This window comes from Saccopteryx leptura, chromosome 1 (genome assembly GCF_036850995.1).
Source record: "Saccopteryx leptura isolate mSacLep1 chromosome 1, mSacLep1_pri_phased_curated, whole genome shotgun sequence".
Taxonomy (NCBI): domain Eukaryota; kingdom Metazoa; phylum Chordata; class Mammalia; order Chiroptera; family Emballonuridae; genus Saccopteryx; species Saccopteryx leptura.
In genome coordinates, this window is record NC_089503.1 from 378,829,485 (window position 1) to 378,849,766 (window position 20,282).

The 20,282-nt window shown below is 47.2% G+C and overlaps 1 protein-coding gene across 2 annotated transcripts; it reads left to right on the forward strand.

Annotated features, from left to right (window-relative positions):
• The first annotated feature begins 14,796 nt into the window (after positions 1-14,796).
• TREM2 (triggering receptor expressed on myeloid cells 2) lies at positions 14,797-19,380 on the forward strand. 2 transcript variants are annotated; one of them, XM_066361421.1, is made up of 5 exons: positions 14,797-14,946; positions 16,388-16,738; positions 18,128-18,191; positions 18,918-19,120; positions 19,203-19,380. In XM_066361421.1, exons 1-5 carry the CDS (start codon positions 14,907-14,909, stop codon positions 19,217-19,219), a joined length of 675 nt encoding a protein of 224 aa, XP_066217518.1. In that variant the 5' UTR covers positions 14,797-14,906; the 3' UTR covers positions 19,220-19,380. The 2 variants fall into 2 exon arrangements, with proteins under 2 accessions (XP_066217518.1, XP_066217519.1); XM_066361422.1 differs by having other exon boundaries at positions 18,918-19,111.
• Positions 19,381-20,282: the final 902 nt, after the last annotated feature.

Sequence of the window (20,282 nt, forward strand, 5' to 3'; positions counted from 1 at the left end):
AGGGCACGTCTCCAAAGTCCAGGTCCCTCATTCCTCTTACTGCCAATACCTGGCCGCTGCCTTCATACACCTCGCCCTCAACTCTCTCCTCTGGCCAGTTGTCCTGGTTCATCAACCCTCCCCGCTCCACCGCTGATGGTTGTGAGTGTCTGCCCTGAAGTTTGTGCCCTCGGGCAAAAAACTTAGAGACCAACAGGTGGGCCTGAGGTTGGAAAAAGCATGGTCCCAGGTATTTTAGTCTTGTCTTTTAGGAGTTGAGATGTTTGTGTCTGTGGAGGTGGTTTGATGGGGGCAGGAGATTAACTACAGGTGGGTTCTGCTCCGTGACCGTGGCCTTGGAACACGAAAGGAGGGAATCTCAAGCTGAAGCCCACCACAGCTTTTGAAGTATTTAGATTCGTTTCTCAATGCTCCACAAAACATCAGCATTGTAAGGGACCCTAAGAAGTGTTCTGTGAAAATAACCCATGCTTAGTAATATATTTACGTGTTAGGAAAAATAACGTATGCTTATCAAAATTTGCAATAGTCAACTCTTGGAAAAACTCTCCTAATATCCATTAATAGGGGGCTGAGTAAATAGATTGTGCTCTAGCCACACGAAGGAGCACTATGCAGACATTACAGAAGTGAAGTGAAACTATATCTGTTGATGTGGAAAGATGATCTGGATAGATTAAATGAAAAAATGTAAGTCACAAAATAATCACAATAATATAATCTAGCATGAACTCATTTGTGTTTGTGTCTCTGTGTGTAACCACAGAAAAAAAGACAAACATATGCCAAAATATGACCAAAAATTATCTGTAGGGAATGGGGTCAGAGGAGTGGAGGCAAATTCCACTCAGTGGAATTGCTGAGAAGGCCGTCTCTGGAGCAGACTACTCAGGTCTAAATCTAACTCCCACCTTGTACTCTCTGTGGGATCCTGGATACGTTATTAATGTCTCTGGATCTTAGTTACCCGGAACAACCATGTTGCCCACCTTATGGGTAATGATGTAACACTTTCAAAGTGTTTAGAACAAGATCTAGCCTGACCTGTGGTGGCGCAGTGGATAAAGCGTCAACCTGGAAATGCTGAGGTTGCCAGTTCGAAACCCTGGGCTTGCCTGGTCAAGGCACATAAGGGAGTTGATGCTTCCTGCTCCTCCCCCCCCTTCTCTCTCTCCTCTCTCTCTGCCCCTCTCTCTCTCCTTTCTAAAAATGAATAAATAAAATAATTTAAAAAAAAACAAGATCTAGCACATAGTAAGCACTCAGTAAATGCTAGTGTGTTTTTTAAGTGGCTGAATTATGCACAACTTTCACCCTTTAAAGAGTAAATGTTTATGTATTTTTTCCACATAAAAATGAATTCAATATAGTTTTCAAAAGATTCTTTAAATGCCAGTCACGTTTTGTGTAGTTATTCTTATGAGAGACATAATCTCCTTTCAGGCTGTGCCCCGCCCAAGCGCGGCAGGTAACCCTGGGGGAAATTGCCTGTGGCTTGAGGGTTGCTGGTTCAAATGACAAGTAACTGTTGATAACATTGATGTGTCATCTGTTTAATACAGAGCTGTTATACCTTTACTTTTACAATTTCAACACCAGGTCTGTAAAAACTAATGTTTCTTAATTGTGATTTTTAAATTCCTGCTTAAAAATTTTTTGGAAACTTGATCAAATCTTGCATCCAATAATTTATCTCTAGGATTATTTTTGCTTTCTACTCGAATTCAGGTACAAAGGATAACTCCACAGCTCCTGCTGACGCCTCAAAAACTTCACTGTAAAAGGGGTCTGTGGTCAGGTGACCTTAGGAAGGGCTGGCCCGAATGCACGTTGGTCTCAGGACTTATTTCCTGGTTGATCCGGATTGCCCACCGTGCTCTGGGCACAGGGTAAGGAACTTGTGACCTCACTCCGGCGAGGGCATTGCAGGGAAACAGCGCCACCATGTGGGCTCTACGCAGCGCTGGAGCGGGGATCAACTTCGCTCTGGAGAAACGTGTTTTCTTTCTCTTCGGAAAGGCTGTAATTTGCTAACAATCCTCTTTCATTTTTAAGACATTATGCTCCCTGTCCCGGCAAGACCAATCTGCAGTGTGCAAAATCTCAGGGTCAGAGCCTGACTCCCCGTTTCCACCCTGATGGGTATCCTGCCTTCTCAGCTCACGTTCAGATTAGACACCCAAATGTGCTTTTTTGGCTGAGGTGGCCAGGTATGTCGCAAACTCTCTCTGATGACTCACCTAAGGGCTGCCTTCACTCCCCAAACCCACGGTATTGATTTCCTAGAAGCCAGCTGCTACAAATTTATAATAGCTTCCCTGCCACGTCCAACAACTAAGAGGCAGCACGTCTGTTCATTGCACCTCACCTTTCCAGCACCTAGCTTGGTGTCTGGCACATGGTAAGTGTCTGGAAAATATGTGTGGAATCAGTGAATGTGCCCCCAGAAAGGGCACTTCAGGCTCTCCCGTTCCCTTCTAGAAGCTTAAAAGGAATGCCAAGGAAAAGGGGGTGATTGTAGGCCAAGTTCTCATCCAGGAACAAATGTACACACCAAAGGGTTCAATTGCTGATCATTTTTAACAGGGTTCTTTACAGAGCGTGGGCAAGGGTAAGGGGACCAGCAAGGGAAGGTGATGTGTAAAGGCAGGAGCTACTGATGCCTCCTACTTGAAAGAACAGGGGAAGGGAACGGTGCACCGCAGCTGTGGGGAAGGACCACCTGCTTGCAGCGCCACCTGCAGGAGCGGAGGCCACAGGGGAGAGCAGCCACCGCGCGGTCTCCAGCCACTATCTCCTGCTGGTTAGACGGAGCAGTAAGCCAGTGGGCTGGGAGCCTGGGTCGTGGAGTCCAGAGAAGTCATTCTCCTGGGGACAGAGCAGGGCTGAGCAGGGAGAGCATGGGTCGCGGGGTGGGGCAGGAGTGGAGGGTGACCAGCACAGTAACTGAGGATGTCAAAGCAGAGTAGTCAAGGAGAGGAAGGCTGGAGGGAGGCCATTGGTGACTTCTAAGGATCAGACTCAAAGGAGCAGCTGAGGAGCATGAATAGCAAAGCCGTATCTAAAAAGTGAAAAAATAAAACAGTACATGATAATGAAGGGCAGCGATTAAAGGGGACACAGAGACAAGTGAGGGGTTTTCAGAACGGGAGAGACTGCGCCCACCTGAATATGGAGGGAAAGGCGCTGGCAGCGAGTGAGGTGGGAGGAAGGTCGTGGAAGAGGTTGGGAGAGGCCGTAGGAAAGAAAGCAAGTTCCTGGGGACCGTCCAGGGAGAGAGAGAGAGAGAGAGAGAGAGAGATCATCTTGGAAAAGAAGATGGAATTTAGGGGTGAAGATAGACAGGAGGAAGAAAGATTTTCAAGAAAAACGACTGAAAGAGGGAAGAAACAGTACTAGCTATATTTTTGGAGCACTTAAGAAAATGTTATAACTTTATGTACCCAGAGGGTGAAGCCAACCTAAAGAGTTAAAAACTCACCCGAGGCCACACATCTGGTAAACAACAGAGCGGGGCTTAAGCGCACATCTGTAATAAGCCAAAGCCTGTGTGTTTACCCCCCTACTCTGTAGTTTCAGTTTCAGTTTCCGTCCCACACAGCCTTTCAGCCCACACACCATGACCCCACATTCGACATGTCCCACGGTCCCAGCCAGAATCTGGACCAGTCCTATCCAGTCAGGTAGCCGGTGCGAGTTCCCACGCTTGTGTCTCCGCCCTATGGTGCCTATGATGCCTTGTACCAGGTCCGGTGCCTGGGTCCTTGCCTCTGTCACTCACTTCCTGGGTGATGTCCTACCCTGAAAAGAGGAGTCACTGGCCTTAGACAAAGGCTGAGATCTTCAATCAGATAATATCAGACGGCAAGAATGGGAGAATTGCCTCAGCTGGAAGTCCAGAAAGTGATGGCACAAATGCAAAGGAGGGGTGGGAGAAGGTCAAGTCTGCGACGAGAGGGGTTGGAGTGAGACAGAGATTGGGGCTTGAAGTCAGGCTTGAAGTTTGGACCCCGGAAGGTGAGATCAAATAAAATAAACCCAAGAGGGAACTGAGAAAGGGAAGTTGTAAGTGGCTGCTCATCAGAACATGACATTTGTGGGCTCTGATGTTTGAGGTTGATGGCCAAGGGTCGGCGAACACCACCATTTACTCTCGAGCCCACTTCGCAGGCTGGGCCGGGAGGGGCTTTCCCAGGTTGGGCTGATGGTGCGCCCTGATAATTAGAGTGGTTTTCCAGGCCAGCTGTTCTGGGTGCAGTTTTCCCAGAGGCTGCGCGGGCCTGGGTGCTGGCCATGGTCCTGATCAGACTCGGGTACGTCTAAAGCCGCTCCCGTTGCCAAGACTAGGATGGGAGGATAATGGAGGATCTGAAAGAAGGTGAGGATGCTCACATTAATTCTTATGGAAGAAGGAGGTGGGTGGATAGACGTGTGTGTTTGGGGAGGGTGACAATTTGGAACAACTTCCACAGGGAGTTTACTAAGCAACCCCCAAGTATTCTGAAAAAGCAGCTGTGAACTTTCAGCCCAAGTTAGACATCAGAAATATTTCATATGTCCAGTCATGCTCCTGATCTGAGGCTTCCTCGGCAATGGTCACCATGATATCTAGGAATACTGGGTCCCCAAGAGACCTGATTCCTTAGCACAGTGACTGGCACATTCATGGAGGTTAAATGCATGCATTGGTGAATGATGATGTTCAGATATAATGACAAAAGGAATGCATTTCTGTGCCCAGATGTGAGGTGGCAGGGGTCTTGGAACTCAGATTTAGCAAAGAGAAAAGAAAGGACCCTGTGCTTCAGAGTGGGGTGGTGCATGACCACTCTTGTACTCAGATATGAAGAATAGGGACTTGAACCACAAATTAGCACAAGCTGAAAGATGAGAACATGTGACATGCATGTGCTGTGAGGAATTAGTAATGATCTCTTGGTGCCTGCCCTTTGATATAAGGTTTAAAGGAAGAAAAGGGGCCTTTTCTTCAAGTAGAACAGAAGTGAGAAGAAGGGGTCAGAAAGTAAGATAAAGATTCAAGGGACTTTTGAGCTCTGCTTCTGCCTAAGATGTAGAAAGCTAGAAACATTTAAAAAAGCAGCAAAATAAAAAAAATAGTTAGGTAGAAATTTAACAAAATATGCACAAGATGTGTATGCTGGAAACTATGGAACATTGGTGAGAGAAACCATAGGAGAAATAGAGATATGAAGAACTAACCTGTGTTCATGGATTGGAAGACTCGAGAGTGTTAAAATGCCTTTTTCACCCCTCCCCCAACTGAGCTATAAATTCAATGTAATCCCAAACAAAAGCTCAGCAGGCTTTTTTTTTTTTTTTTTTTTTGGGTGAGGGTGAGGGTGAGGGACAGAGAAATTGACAAGCTGGTTCAAAAATTTACATGGCAAAACAAAGGAACTAGGAAAGCCAAAACCACTGAAAAAAAGAACAACATGGTTGGATTACCCATACCACCTGATGTAAACGCTTGTCATAAAACTACAGTGAGTAATCAAGATAGTGAGATATTAGTAAAAAGATGGACACACAGATCAACAGAACAGAATAGACAGTCAAGAAATAGATCTATATATCAATTGATTTGTGACAAAGATATTAAGGTAATTTAAAAAAAAAAAGAAAGGATAGTCTTTCAACAATTAATGCTGGTAAATTGGACATCCTTAGGCCACAAATCACATTTTGCGTCACATGCAAAATTACTTTGAAATGAATTATACACCAAAATGTAAAAACTAAAACTATAAAACTTCTAACAGAAAACAGAAGAGAAAAACTTTGGGGAAGGCAAAATTTTCTTAGTAGAATACAAAAAGTGAAAATTATAAACAAAAAAGAATCAATAAATTGGACTTGATCAGCATTAAATCTTCTACCTTTTGGAAGATGCCATTGAGGAAATGATCAAACAAGCTAGAGAACGGAAAGATACTTGCAAATCACATATCTGATTAAGGACTTGTATCCAGAATATATCAAGAATTTTTACAACTTAATAATATAATGATAATAACAAACTATTAAAAATAGACAAAAGATTTGAGCTAACATTTTCTCAAAGGAGATGTACAACTGGAAAATAATCAATGAAAGATGTGCAACATCATTAGGCATTGTATTTAATTTAAATAGAAATTAAAACCATAATGAGCTATCACTATAAATGTGTTAAAATGACTTAAAAAGAGTCAGACCAGGCGGTGGCACAGTGGATAGAGCGTCGGACTGGGATGCAGAAGGGCCCAGGTTTGAGACCCCAGGATAGCCAGCTTGAGCATGGGCTCATCTGGCTTGAGCAAAAAAGCTCACCAGCTTGGACCCAAGGTCACTGGCTCGAGCGGGGGGTTACTCAGTCTGCTGAAGGCCCGCAGTCATGGCACATATGAGAAAGCAATCAATGAACAACTATGGTGTCGCAACGAAAAACTGATGATTGATGCTTCTCATCTCTCTCCGTTCCTGTCTATCTGTCCCTATCTATCCCTCTATCTGACTCTCTCTCTGTCCCTGTAAAAAAATAAATAAAAATAAATAAAAAATGACTTAAAAAGAAACCTGATTGTATCGAGTTCTGACAGGGAAACGAAGATGGTACAGCCACTTTGCAGAAAGCAGTGTGGCAGCTTCTACAGACTTGAATATACACTTGCTACATGACCCAGCACTGCCACTGCTGGGATTTTATCCTAAGGAAACATGTCCACACCAAATCTATGTACGTAAAAGAATATAGTGCTTATTCATAATTGCCCTATACAATTGTTGCCTGCAAACAACTCAAGTGTTCATCAGCTGGTGAATGGAAAACCCCTTGTGTTTCAGCCGCACAATGAAGTGCTATTCCACAATAATCCACAACAAAAATGAATGAGTTACTGAGAAGTGCAACTTCATGCATGTTGAATGCATTGTGATAAGTGAAAAAAGCCAGACTCAAAGGCTACATGAATCATGTTGTGTATATGACATTCTACATAGAAAGGGCAGGATGCTCTAGGAACAAAAGTCAGATCAGTGGCCTTCAGGGCCTGGGTTGCAGAGGAAGAAAACATTTTCTGGCTGATAAAAATGTTCTGTATTTTGATGATGATGATTGTTACATCGATGTAAGAATTTGTCAAAAGTTGTATAACTGGATACCCTAATGGGGTGAATTTTTGTGTATTCAAATATATGCCAGTAATCCCGACCTTAAAGACTATAGAAGGGTTTTACGCAGTGATCTTCAGGTGGCCTTCGACCCTCATTCCCTAGGCCCAAGGTCAAAGCTAGGCAGTTGGTTCTCTATGTGAGGACTATCTTTTTTTTTCCTCATTAGAATTTTTTTTTTTTTTTGTATTTTGTTGCTGAGAGCTCAGCAGATTTGGGGGAATCTGCAAAAATATCTCTTTTTAATGGGGTGACATTGATAAATCAGGGTACATATGTTCAGAGAAAACATCTCCAGGTTATTTTGACATTTGATTATGTTGCATACCCATCACCAAAAGTCAAATTGTCTTCTCTCACCTTCTATCTGGTTTTCTTTCTGCCTCTCCTCTCCCCCTACCCCCTTCCTCTTCTCCCCCCCCCCCATAACCACCACACTCTTGTCCATGTCTCTGAGTCTCATTTTTATGTTCCATCTATGTATGGAATCATATAGTTCTTAGTTTTTTTCTGATTTACTTATTTCACTCAGTATAATGTTATCAAGGTCCATCCATGTTGTTGTAAATGATCCGATGTCATCATTTCTTATGGCTGAGTAGTATTCCATAGTATATATGTACCAAAGCTTTTTAATCCACTCGTCCACTGATGGACACTTGGGCTGTTTTCAGATCTTCACTATTGTGAACAATGTTGCCATAAACATGGGGGTGCATTTCTCCTTTTGAAAGTGCTATGGTGTTCTTGGGGTATATTCCTAAAAGTAGGATAGCTGGGTCAAAAGGCAGTTCGATTTTTAATTTTTTGAGGAATCTCCATACTGTTTTCCATAGTGGCTGCACCAGTCTGCATTCCCACCAGCAGTGCAGGAGAGTTCCCTTTTCTCCACATCCTTGCCAGCACTTACTCTGTGTTGTTTTGTTGATGAGTACCATTCTGACTGGTGTGAGCTGATATCTCATTGTGGTTTTAATTTGCATTTCTCTAATGATTAGTGATGTTGAACATTTTTTCATATGCCTATTGGCCATCTGTATGTCCTCTTTGGAGAAGTGTCTATTCATTTCTTTTGCCCATTTTTTGATTGCATTGTTAGTCTTCCTGGTGTTGAGTTTTACAAGTTTTTTATAAATTTTGGTTATTAACCCCTTATCAGACATATTGTCAAATATGTTCTCCCATTGTGTAGTTTGTCTTTTTATTCTGTTCTTATTGTCTTTAGCTGTGCAAAAGCTTTTTAGTTTGATATAGTCCCATTTGTTTATCCTGTCTTTTATTTCCCTTGCCCACGGAGATAAATCGGCAAATATATTGCTGCGAGAGATGTCGGAGAGCTTACTGCCTATGTTTTCTTCTAAGATGCTTATGGTTTCACAGCTTACATGTAAGTCTTTTATCCATTTTGAGTTTACTTTTGTGAATGGTGTAAGTTGGTGGTCTAGTTTCATTTTTTTGCAGGTAGATGTTCAATTTTCCCAACACCATTTGTTAAAGAGGCTGTCTTTACTCCATTGTATGCTCTTACCTCCTTTGTCAAATATCAGTTGTCCATAAAGGTGTGGGTTTATTTCTGGGTTCTCTGTTCTGTTCCATTGATTTATATGCCTGTTCTTATGCCAGTACCAGGCTGTTTTGAGTACAATGACCTTGTAGTATAACTTGATATCAGGAAGTGTGATACTTCCCGCTTTATTCTTCCTTTTCAAGATTGATGAGGCTATTCGTGTTCTTTTTTGGTTCCATATAAATTTTTGGAATATGTGTCCTATATTTTGAAGTATGTCATTGGTATTGCATTAAATTTATAAATTGCTTTGGGTAATATAGACATTTTAATGATGTTTATTCTTTCTAACCATGCTTCCACTTGTTTGTATCGTCTTTGATTTCTTTTATCAATGTTTTATAATTTTCCGAGTACAAGTCTTTAATCTCCTTGGTTAAATTTACTCCTAGGTACTTTATTTTTTTGGTTGCAATAGTGAAGGGAATTGTTTCCTTAATGTCTTTTTCTGACAGTTCATTGTTGGTGTATAAAATGCCTCTGATTTCTGAGTATTAATTTTATATCCTGCCACCTTGCTGAATTCATTTATCAGGCCCAGTAGTTTTTTGACTGAGACTTTAGGGTTTTCTATATACAATATCATATCATATGCAAATAATGATAGTTTTACTTCTTCTTTTCCAATTTGGATGCCTTTTTTTTCTTCTTCTTGTCTGATTACTGTGGCTAGGACTTCCAGAACTATGTTGAACAAACCCCTGCCTTGTTCCTGATCTTAAGGGGATTGCTTTTAATTTTGCCCATTGAGTATGATGTTGGCTGTGGGTTTGTCATAGATGGCCTTTATCATGTTGAGGTATGTTCCCTGTATTCCTACTTTGTTGAGAGTTTTGATCATGAATGGGTGCTGGATTTTATCAAATGTATTTTCTGCATCTATTGAAATTATTATGTGGTTTTTCTCCTTCCTTTTGTTTATGTGATGATTCACATTGATTGATTTGTGAATATTGTACCAGCCTTGCCTCCCCAGGATAAATCCCATTTGATCATGGTGTATAATTTTTTTTCATATATTGCTGAATCCGGTATGCTAATATTTTGTTGAGGATTTTAGCATCTAAATTCATCAGGGATATTGGCCTATAATTTTTTTTCTTTGTGCTGTCTTTGCCTGGTTTTGGAATCAGAATTATGCTCACCTCATAAAAGGAGCTTGGAAGTCTTCCTTCCTCTTGAATTTTTTAAAATAGCTTGAGAAGGATAGGAGTTAGTTCTTCTTTGAATATTTGGTAGAATTCACTTGTGAAGCCATCAGGACCAGGACTTTTCTTTATTGGGAGGTTTGTTTTTTTTATAACTGTTTCAATCTCATTTGTTGTAATCGGTCTGTTTAGGTTTTCTGATTCTTCCAAATTGATTTTTGGAATATTGTATGTTTCAAGGAATTTGTCCATTTCATCTAAGTTGGCTAGTTTTTTGGCATACAGTTCTTTATAGTATTTTCTTACAATATTTTGTATTTCCGTTGTGTCAGTTGTTATTTCTCCTCTCTCATTTCTAATTTTATTTATTTGAGTCCTCTCTCTTTTTGTCTTGGTGAGTCTGGTTAAAGGTTCATCAATCTTGTTTACCTTTTCAAAGAACCAGCTCCTGATTTCATTGATCCTCTGTATTGTTTCTTTAGCCTCTATGTCATTTATTTCTGCTCTGATCTTTATTATTTTCTTCATTCTACTACCCCTGGGCTTTACTTGCTGTTCTTTTTCTAGTTCTTTTAGATGCAGGGTCAAGTTGTTTATTTGAGCTTTTTCTAGCTTCTTGAGGTATGTCTATAATGCTATGAACTTCCCTCTCAGTACTGCTTTTGCTGTGTCCTATAAATTTTGAGTTGATGTATGCTCATTATCATTTGTTTCTAGGAATTTTTAATTTCTTCTTTGATCTCATTGTTAACCCATTTGTTATTTAATAACATGCTATTTAGTTTCCAAGTGTTTGAGTATTTTTCAGTTTTTCTGTTATGGTTGATTTCTAGTTTCATGCCATTGTGATCAGAGAAAATGCTTGATATGATTTCAATCTTCTAAAATTAGTTGAGACCACTTTTGTGTCCTAACATGTGGTCTATTCTAGAGAATGTACCATGAGCACTTGAAAAGAATGTATATTCTGCCGCTTTAGGGTGAAAGGTTCTGAAGATATCTATTAAATCAAGTTGATCTAGTGTGTCCTTTAAGTCTGCTGTTTCTTTGTTAATTTTCTTTCTTGAGGATCTATCTAGTGATGTTAGTGGGGTATTGAAATCCCCTACTATTATAATATTGCTGTTGATCTCGCCCTTTATATACATCAAAGTCTGCTTTATATATTTAGGTGCTCCTATATTAGGTGCATAGATATTTATAATGGTTATATCTTCCTGTTGGATTTCTCCCTTTATCATTATGTAGTGACCTTCTTTATCTCTTACTATAGCCTTTGTTTTAAAGTCCATTTTGTCTGATATAAGTATTGCTACCCCAGCTTTTTTTTCATTTTCATTTGCATGAAATATTTTTTTCCATCCTTTTACCTTCAGTCTATGTGCATCTTTTGTTTTAAGGTGTATCTCTTGTAGACATATGTAAGGGTCTTGTTTTCTTATCCACACAGCTACCCTATGTCTTTTGATTTGATTATTTAATCTGTTTGCATTTAAGGTTATTATTGATATGTAGTTGTGTATTGCCATTTTATTCTTTAAAGCTGTATTCCTTTTTTGCTATATTCTTTTCCCCCTTTGATCTGTTTACAACAGGCCCCTTAGCATTTCTTGCAGTACTGGTTTGGTTGTAGTGAATTCCTTTTTTGTCTGGGAAGCTTTTTATTTCTCCTTCAATTTTAAACGATAGCCTTGCTGGATAAAGTAGTCTTGGCTGTAGGTTCTTGTTCTGCATTACTTTGAATATTTCTTGCCATTCCCTTCTGGCCTCAATTGTTTCTGTTGAGAAGTTGGATGTCATCCATATGGGGGCTCCTTTGTAGGTGATAGCCCTTTTTTTCTGTAGCAACTTTTAATATTTTCTCTTTATCACTTAGCTTTGGTATTTTAATTATAATGTGTCTTGGTGTAGATTTCTTTGGGTTTCTCTTTAATGGAGTTCTCTGTGCTTCTTGAATGTGTGAGACTTTTTCCTGCCTCAGTTTAGGAAAGTTTTCTGCTATGATTTGATTGAACAAAGTTTCTATCCCTTGTTCTTTCTCTTCTTCTTCCGGAACCCCTATGATGTAGATGTTATTTCTCTTCATGTTGTCACAGAGCTTAGAGTTTCCTCAGACTTTTTGAGTCTCTTTTCTTATTTCTGCTCTGCTTCCATGCCTTTATTTATCTTGTCCTTTAACTCGCTGATTCGATCCTCAGCTTCGTCCATCCTGCTTTTAATTCCTTCCATTGTGGTCTTCAATTCTGATATTGTATTTGTCATTTCTGACTGATTCTTTTTTATTATTTCAATTTCCTTTTTTATATTTGCTATCTCTTTATTTAGGTGTTCGTAATGACCATCTATTGTTTTAAGCTCTTTGAACATCCTAAAAATCATTATTTTAAACTCTGCATCAGGTAATTAGGTTATATCTGACTCATTCAGGTCCTTCTCTGGGGATTTCTCTTGATTCATTTGGGTTGCATTTCTATGCCTGCCCATTTTGTCTGTGTATAAGAGGGTGTGGCCACTGGAGTCCAATGGGTGTTGCCTCTGTGTTCCCTACGTGTGGTCTGTCTGCAAGCCCACCACCCCCTCTGCTGCTGTCTAGGGCATTTAAGTATGGGCATTGCCAGCAGGGTCTGCCTGCTGTGGCTGTTGCTGCGGTTTCTGCCTCTCCTCCATGGAAGGGGCTGTGTTCACGTGGGGTGCTCTACAAGCCTTAGTCAGTCTCAGCCTTCACCCCGCCCCCACGGGTGGGGTTGCGCAGGGCACATCAGCCATAAGCTTCGGCACCAAGGCAAGGGCAGGGGTGAGCACTTTTGCTCAGCTGGGGGTCTCTGCCCATTCCGGGCTCCCGCCCTTCCCTGGCAGGCAGGGTTGCAGGTGGCCTGCAGCTGGGCGGGACTGCCTTCAGGGGCGGGCTAGACTGAGCTCATGTGGGGCCTCAGTCATGGCCAGCCGGCTTCTGCACTTGCCAACAGAACCATGCTTCCCTGTCCGGCCGCCTCCCGCCCTCCAGCAAGCCCTCAGCAGTGTGGGTGGGGTGCTGTAGGTCAGACCCTAACACTCACTACTGTAGTCCTGAGAGCTCCCTCCTTCTAAGCGACTCTGTTCTAAGTACCCCGGGAGAGCTTGTTTGGCTGGTGTCTTGTTTCCCTTTGCTGGTATTGCTGGTTCCAGGGGAAATATTCCCTTCAGATTTGGGGATTGACTCAGCCCAGGGGTTAGGGTGGCTGTCTCTCAAAGTGTTTCTGCCTGTGCCTCCTAGATTACACTCTCTTCCTGCTACTCTGGTCCTCTCCTCTCTCCCTGTCCCCTGGAGCCTCGGGTGAGTGGCTATGAAAGAGGTTTTCTGTACAGTCCCTTTAAGAAGAATCCTGGGTTTGAGAAAACTGTCTCTTTCTCACAAACAGTATTCTGACTTGTTTCCAGCTAAATACTGTCCATACACCTCTTCTAGGCTCTTGGGCTGCAGGCTGGGGTTTTGTTCCTGGGGCCCAGGTCCCTCCCCTCTCCATTAAACTCACTTTCCCGCCACACGAGTCTCTCCAGGCTGCTGTTTGCTCTGGGGAGCTGGGCAGCCTTCTCTGCAATTCTGCTTTTCCTACCAGTCTCAGTGTGGCTTCTTCAGTGTTCCTTGGTTGAAGAGTCCTCTTAGTTTAGTTCAAAGTTGGTATTTCTAGATGATGGTTCTTAAAATTAAGTTGTAATCCACTTTGGTTCTGGGAGTTGGAAGTTGGTACGTCCGCCTACTCCATCGCCATCTTGCCGCCCCAAGGACTATCTTATGTTCACCACTAACTACCCATCCCCACGCACATTTCCTGTCCATATGATGTATGCAGAGTAAATATGGAGACACAGACAAATGAGAGAGCAAGTCAGAGTGCTTGCAGGAAGCCCAAGCCGACTGTGATGGTCTGTTGGCTGCAGTGGGCTCCTCCTGCCTCTCCTGCTGCTTCCCCAGCACAACTCCACTTCCTGCCCCTGGGAACTGCCTCGCCACCCCCACCCTATCCCGACTCACAAGGATGTTTTTCACCTTCGTCCCTGTGCCTGGATACCCTTCGTAGGACCTGTGCTTGTGGAAAGAGCGCCCCTGCCCCCAGATCTCCAGAAAATGTCATGTCTTGTCTTGTCCCATAGGTGTGTTTGTGCACAAAGTCATGGTCATGTGAACACACATGCAGCTGAAGGAGGAGCTCAGCTGTGCAAAGGAGGCTACATTTGGGCAGGCGACTCCGGGTGGCAGAGAAAATGTTCCCTCTCGCAGACAGCCTGTTATTTCTTTCACTAGGATAACAGGTACTAGTTAATTTTGTCGAGTCCTTGCTGGGTGTCAGGCCCTGTTGTTGTAAAGCACTTTGTCTACAGAAATCCATGTTGTCCTCCCAGTAAGCCTCTGCACTCATACTGTGCCCATTTAACAGGTACAGGAACTGAGGCAGAGGGTGGCTGTGCGCATGTGGCTGCACACACAGGAGGTGAGTAAGAAGGGACTTGAAGCCACAAAGTCTGGCTCCAGAGCCGCTCTTCACTGCTGCCACGCTACAGGGACGCCAGCCCAGAGGGAGGGACTAGGGGCCGGGTGAGGGTCCTGGCTTCTTCCAAGAGGAGAAGCTGTCCTACAGCCCTTGCAAGACTGGGCCAGAGAACGGCGAGCAGTGCCACCAGAGGAGAGTCTGAGCACGTCTGTGAGGACCCTGACCAGCCCCAGACATGTGGGGTCACCCTGGCTGGCACAGCCAGAGGGCTGGCCTCTCAGAGCTCTGAGATCCTCAGCCTCCTGCTTCCATCCAGGCGGCAGTGGCCAGTCCCCCTTCCCCCTCCTCCCCCTCCATCCCCCTCCTCCCCCAGCCCACACTCCTCCCTGAATCATAAAGCCAGACCCCAGTCCAGACTGTTGCTCAATCTCCAGGAGCTGGTTCCTGTGGGCAGTGCCTGAGGCGCCTGACCCGCTCCTTTCTGCAGTTCTAGGGAAAGGCGAGATCTTGCACAAGGCCCTCTGCGTCTGCCCTCTGTCAGGGGAGGGTGACATGGAGCCCCTCTGGCTGCTCATCCTGCTCTCTGTCACAGGTAGGACCCCCTCGCTCCGCCGCGGATGGCTTCTTTCCTTCCTCTTCCATGAGTAAGTGGCCGGTGGGCGGGTCGCGGTGGGGAGCCCTGACGCGGAGGAGGTTGAAGTCCTCACTAGTTCTGCGCCCCTCCCTTCCCCTTTCACCTCCCCATATCCTTGACGCTCTCCCTCCCTCCGCGACCTCAGAACCTGCTGTCACACTCTTCATTCATGTATGTGCAGGTGCAAAGGGCCGGCAGATTCCGGCCACGTGGGAAGGGAAGGAGTTCTGATGGTGGCGTCTCGAGCACTAGCTAGTAGCTAGGGGAAGTTTTGGGGGCACTAGTAAGAGCTCCAAAACTTAGGAACCACTTAAGCATAAGACTAGCCCCAGAGGAATGGCAAGGGGCGGGGGGAAGAGCCCAGCACTGAGAATCTGCATCTTTGGGGTGCCCCCTCCCACGCTCAGAAGGTCCTCTTGTCCTCAACCCTGGATGGGAAATGAGGAGGCCAAATATTTGTCATTGGGATGGGGGAAGGGTGTCATGGGGGAAGGGTGCCCCTTGCTCCTTCAAACCACCAGGCAAACCTGGGTGAGAAGGGAGTGTCCCAATGGGGTCTTGCTGCTGCCGCTTCTTAGCTGGGGTGCAGTGGAACAAGGTGGGGGTGAGGCCTGCCTGGAGGCGGAGGGCTGGATGAGATGACAGGTGGAGTGGAGTGGCCTCTGCTCACCAGGCCTCTCTGGTTCCAAAAGGCAGGTCATCGACAGCCCAAGGCTATCTTTCAAGTTTCTGTCACCATACGGTTGAAGACGGGGTGAAGGGAGGAGACCCGAGAGAGGGAAGTTGAGACAGAGGCTCTGGGTCATTGTCCTGCAGCTCTGGCTTTGGAAGTAGGCTGGTGCTCTAAGCCAGTCTCCCCCACCCCAAGGAGGACCCCCAAAATAGCAGTCTCATGTCTCCCCCAAAATAGCTCTGAGACGAGTCCATCCTGAAAGGGGAACAAAGCCACAGAAATAGGGAAGCTGGAAGCTGAAGGTCAGAAAAACAGAATGCAGAGCCGGCAGGAGCGTGGGCAGGGGCAGAGGGACGAGGTGACCAGGGCAGGGAGAGGGTGCCTGACCCCTGCGCAACCAGCCCCGGGCCTGAGAGGGTCACCAGCCCTTCTCTCTCTCGAGAACAGAACTGGAGAGAACTTCTCGACCAAGTGTTTTTGGGTACGGGCCCAGAGAGGGTCAGTTACTCCTTCAACAATGTTCAGCAAGTCCAACGATGACAGAGCCTGACCCAGGTCCTGGGTTTCCCACAAGCACGTGCCTGAGCTGTGCCACTTCCTGCACAACTTCCAAAGCTCCTTAGCTCCTTAAGGGCAGGATTTCCGTCTCTCGTTCACTGCACATAGTAGGTGTTCAATAAACATTTGCTGAGTGACCGACAGAGTGAATGAATGTCTCTTCCCCAGAGCTGTCCCGAGCCCACAACGCCACGGTGTTCCAGGGCCTGGCAGGCACATCCCTGCAGGTCTCCTGCCGCTACAACCCCCTAAAGCACTGGGGCCGGCGCAAAGCCTGGTGCCGCCAGCTGGGCGAAGGGGCCCCGTGCCAGCGGGTGGTCAGCACCCACAGTGCGTGGGTGCTGTCCTTCCTGAAGGTGCGGAACGGGAGCACGGCCATCATGGACGACACCCTGGGTGGCACTGTCACCATCACACTGCGGGACCTTGGAGCCCCCGACGCTGGCCTCTATCGGTGTCAGAGCCTCCGTGGCGACCAGGCTGACACCCTCCGGAACGTCCTAGTGGAGGTACTGGCCGGTGAGTGGGCAGCTGGCGGCACCTGGGCCTGCCCTTGGGCTGGGGCTCACGACTCTGGTGCCTGTGCACAGGACCACGCTCTGGGCTTTCGGGGTCCCTAAGAAAACCCACGCTATAGATCTTGTCCCCCCCCTCGGCAGGCCGCTATGGATGGTTAGGTAGGCTGTTCACTGCACAGGGAGCCATAGTCCTACCCTGAGGCCTCTGTCCGGGCTGTGCTCCCTGGGGTGGGACTGAATCACTTGCAGGAAGGGGACCGTCTCTCACTGGCACACGGCACCGTCCGAGCCGGCTGCGGTCCTGCTTCCCCACGCGGCCGTGTCCACCTGGCAGCGGCTGGGATGTGAACACTGAAGCTGGTCCTTAAGGGGCGGGAGGAGAGTCCTTTATTCCCTCACCCAGCACCCAACGGACCTAGCAACTAAATTCAATACCAACCAGGTACAGAGAAACAGCCCTTGGCAGGAACACTGCTCGTGTCCCTGGGCAACGTGCTTCACCTCTCTGGGACTCTAATTCCTCATCTTTAAGTGGAGATGATGGTGTCAGTCCTGCTGACCCCACAGGCCTCCTGTGAGGCACACATACAATGACAAAACAGGCTTGGGGGTAGGTGACAGCCCTTGTCCCATCCTCCTGCCCCTGAACTGCTTGGCGTCCCCATTGCTGGCCTGAGCAGGCTAGGCGGGGCGGACCCACACGGGGTGCCTTCCGGGCAGCCTCCACCCTTGTCCTCAAGGAGAAACCTGAGCTGGCCATCCTTTTCCCACTCTTTCCCCGCTCCTCCGCCAACCTGACCCCTCACCGTGGAAACGCCGGGGCAGCATAGTGTTTGTCTGTGGTGGGGAGCTGGGTGGGGGGGGTGGACTGCCCACCTCAGACCCCAAGCCGCAGTTCCACCACCTCGCCAAGTGGGAAGGGGGGGAGGGGCTGAGGAGACGCAAATTTTCAGCTGTCAGGGTTTAGGCCTCTGCTGTCTCCCTAGAGGGTGGGCAGAAAATATTTATACTACCACTACTAACCCATAGCTGGAGAAGACAGCTTGGCAGTTCAGACGACTTTCAAGTACATAGTTTATTCCATTTGCTCTTCCCAAAGGCCCCGTGGGATGGGAGGTGGGAGGGAGCCACAGCACTGAGCTCCTAGGAGGAGATAGACACTACAAAGGGTGTTCCCCAGAATCCACAACACTGTTATTGAAGAGGTATCCCCAACTGCCCCGCTTTACAGGTGAGGCCGCTGAGGCTCAGAGCGGTTAACAACTTGATCCACACAGGACCGGAGCCTGCAGGCCTCAGGCCAAGGCCTGGAGAGGTTCTTCCCCTCCCCCTGCAGGCTGCCTCAAGGCGGGGGGAGGGGGTGTAAGGTCACCGGCCCTGTCTCCCACAGACCCCCTTGATGGCGAAAAGTCCCAGAGCTTTGAGGGTTCCAAGGTGCAGAAGAGCATCTCCAGGTACTGTGACAGGTCTTTCCTGAGACCCCTGGCAGACTTCTGCCCTGCAGAGCCCGGGAATGGGGTGGTGGAGACTGCGGGTCCCAGAACGACAAATTCCACGGCGGGGGAGCGTGAAAGGGCCCGGATATGATCTTGTCTAGACGCCCTTCCCGCCAGCCAGTGTGTGTTGGCATGACTGTCCCGGCTGCTAGCTGTTGGAATTCTTTCACGACAGTTTGTAAATCGTTGTGGCTCCCAGACTCCTGAATGGCCGGCTTCCTGAGCCTCCCCGGCAGCCCTAGGCCGTCCCCACAGCTCAGCAACAAAGAACATTTTCATACTTTAGTACAAAACTGGGATCCGCAGACCTGCCCCTCTGATGGGACCAGAACCAATTCTGATTGGTTCCTGTCTGAGTACTGGCAGTAAACATTGTTACTTTGAACATGGAGCACCCGTGTACCCCCTGACACCCCCCCCCCATACACACACACACCATCCCATCCCACCATGTGAGGCAGGGACTCTTCAGCTGGGGAAGGTGACGTGTTCAAACACACTCAGTAGGCTGGTCGCCTAGCACTCTGGTCTCCCGAATCCAGGCTTCCCAAGCCCCACAGAGCTCCACCCCAGGGATGGCGCTGGGTGGGGGGTGTACCCTGAGCCCCGGAGGCTCCTGGTGTCTCCCCATCCTTCTCCGAGGCCACCTCAAGGCCTCCCGCATGCTGTCCTTGTTTCTCCAAGGAACCCCTCGGAAGAGGACACCCCCTTCCCACCCGTGTCCATCCTTTTCCTCCTGGCCTGCGTCTTTCTCAGCAAGCTTCTAGCAGCCGGCGTCCTCTGGGCTGCGGCCTGGCAGAGGCAGAAATGGGAGACATCCCCGGCCAATGGGTCTGACGGCAGCCAAGATCCAGACTGCCAGCTGCAGACTCTGACAGGCGAGCTTGGTGAGCACGGTGTGGCCGGGAGGCCGGGCACGGAGGGCTCGGTGCGGCTGAGAGGGCCGTGTGAGCACTCAGTGTATTGCAGGGCTGAGAGACACCTGAGACGAGAGGCTCCCATGTGGGACGAGAGGCCCGGGAGAGGTCTGCGGGGGCCACCCAGCCTGCACACTCGTCCCTCGGCCACCAAGACTCCTGGTTCTGCTTTGGCGAAACACCACTTTGCCTGTCCCCTGCTTCCCCTGGCCCCAGGGTGTGTGTGTGGGGGGGGGGGGGCGGGAGAAGGCACCTGTGCCTGGCAGGTGGAAGGATCGCCTACCAACTTCTGGACTGGACAGCGAACATCCTCTCAAATAAATCCGAGACTTCACGCTCAGCTGGACTGTCTGGGTCATCATGAAGTTCTCTTTTGTTTCATGGCGAGGAGAATCAGTTTCGATGAAGAAAAAGGGTCTGACTCATGGGGACCTAGGATGTTAGTGCACCATGTCCCACCATTCTCCCAGGCTCCAAACTGGCCAGTGTTTCTGGTCTTCTCGCTCCCTTTCCCAGATCTAACGACCAAGTCCCGCCTCCCCTCTGGAGTCTCTCTAGCCCCCCCACCCCACCCCCATCCTCCTCTCGCTTCCTGTCCACGAGTCCCCTAGGGTTACTGCTGGCCTCCCTGCAGTGGGCCTCCCCCCCCACCCCCAAGTCCCCCAAGGCCCAGCTGACTCACCCATGCTTCTCCCTGGAGCTTGACTCTCACCACTGTTACTTCTCCTTCAAAGGAGTGACGAGGACTTGAGTTACCGAGGTCAGCACGGCAGAACCGGAAACTACCAATCAAAGCCCCTCGTTGTTCAGAAGGGAAACTGAGACTCACAAGGGAATGGATTTACCCAAAGTCCCCAGGAGAGCTTGAAAATCCACATTTCACTCGGCATTCAAGGTGCCCTTCCTTCTAGCTCAGTCTTATTCATTCATTCATTCATTCATTCAACAGATCTTTTCTGTGCTAGGACTGTCCTAGGCATTGGAGACACAGTAAACAGGAACAACCAAGGGTGTCTGCCCAGTGGAGCCATGTTTTCATGGGGGGAGAGAGGAGATAGTGAACCAGTCAGCCGGTCAGGAGCTCTGGGAGTGCAGCAGGGACGGGGTGATGCAACTCTTAAGGGTGGTCGGA

Bases quoted from the DNA above. Each gene is read 5' to 3' on its own strand.
- TREM2 (XM_066361421.1), top strand. From the start codon at position 14,907: ATGGAGCCCCTCTGGCTGCTCATCCTGCTCTCTGTCACAG. The intron at 16,739-18,127 runs GTGAGTGGGCAG...TGTCTCCCACAG, and splicing joins CCTAGTGGAGGTACTGGCCG to ACCCCCTTGATGGCGAAAAG. The intron at 18,192-18,917 runs GTACTGTGACAG...TGTTTCTCCAAG, and splicing joins GTGCAGAAGAGCATCTCCAG to GAACCCCTCGGAAGAGGACA.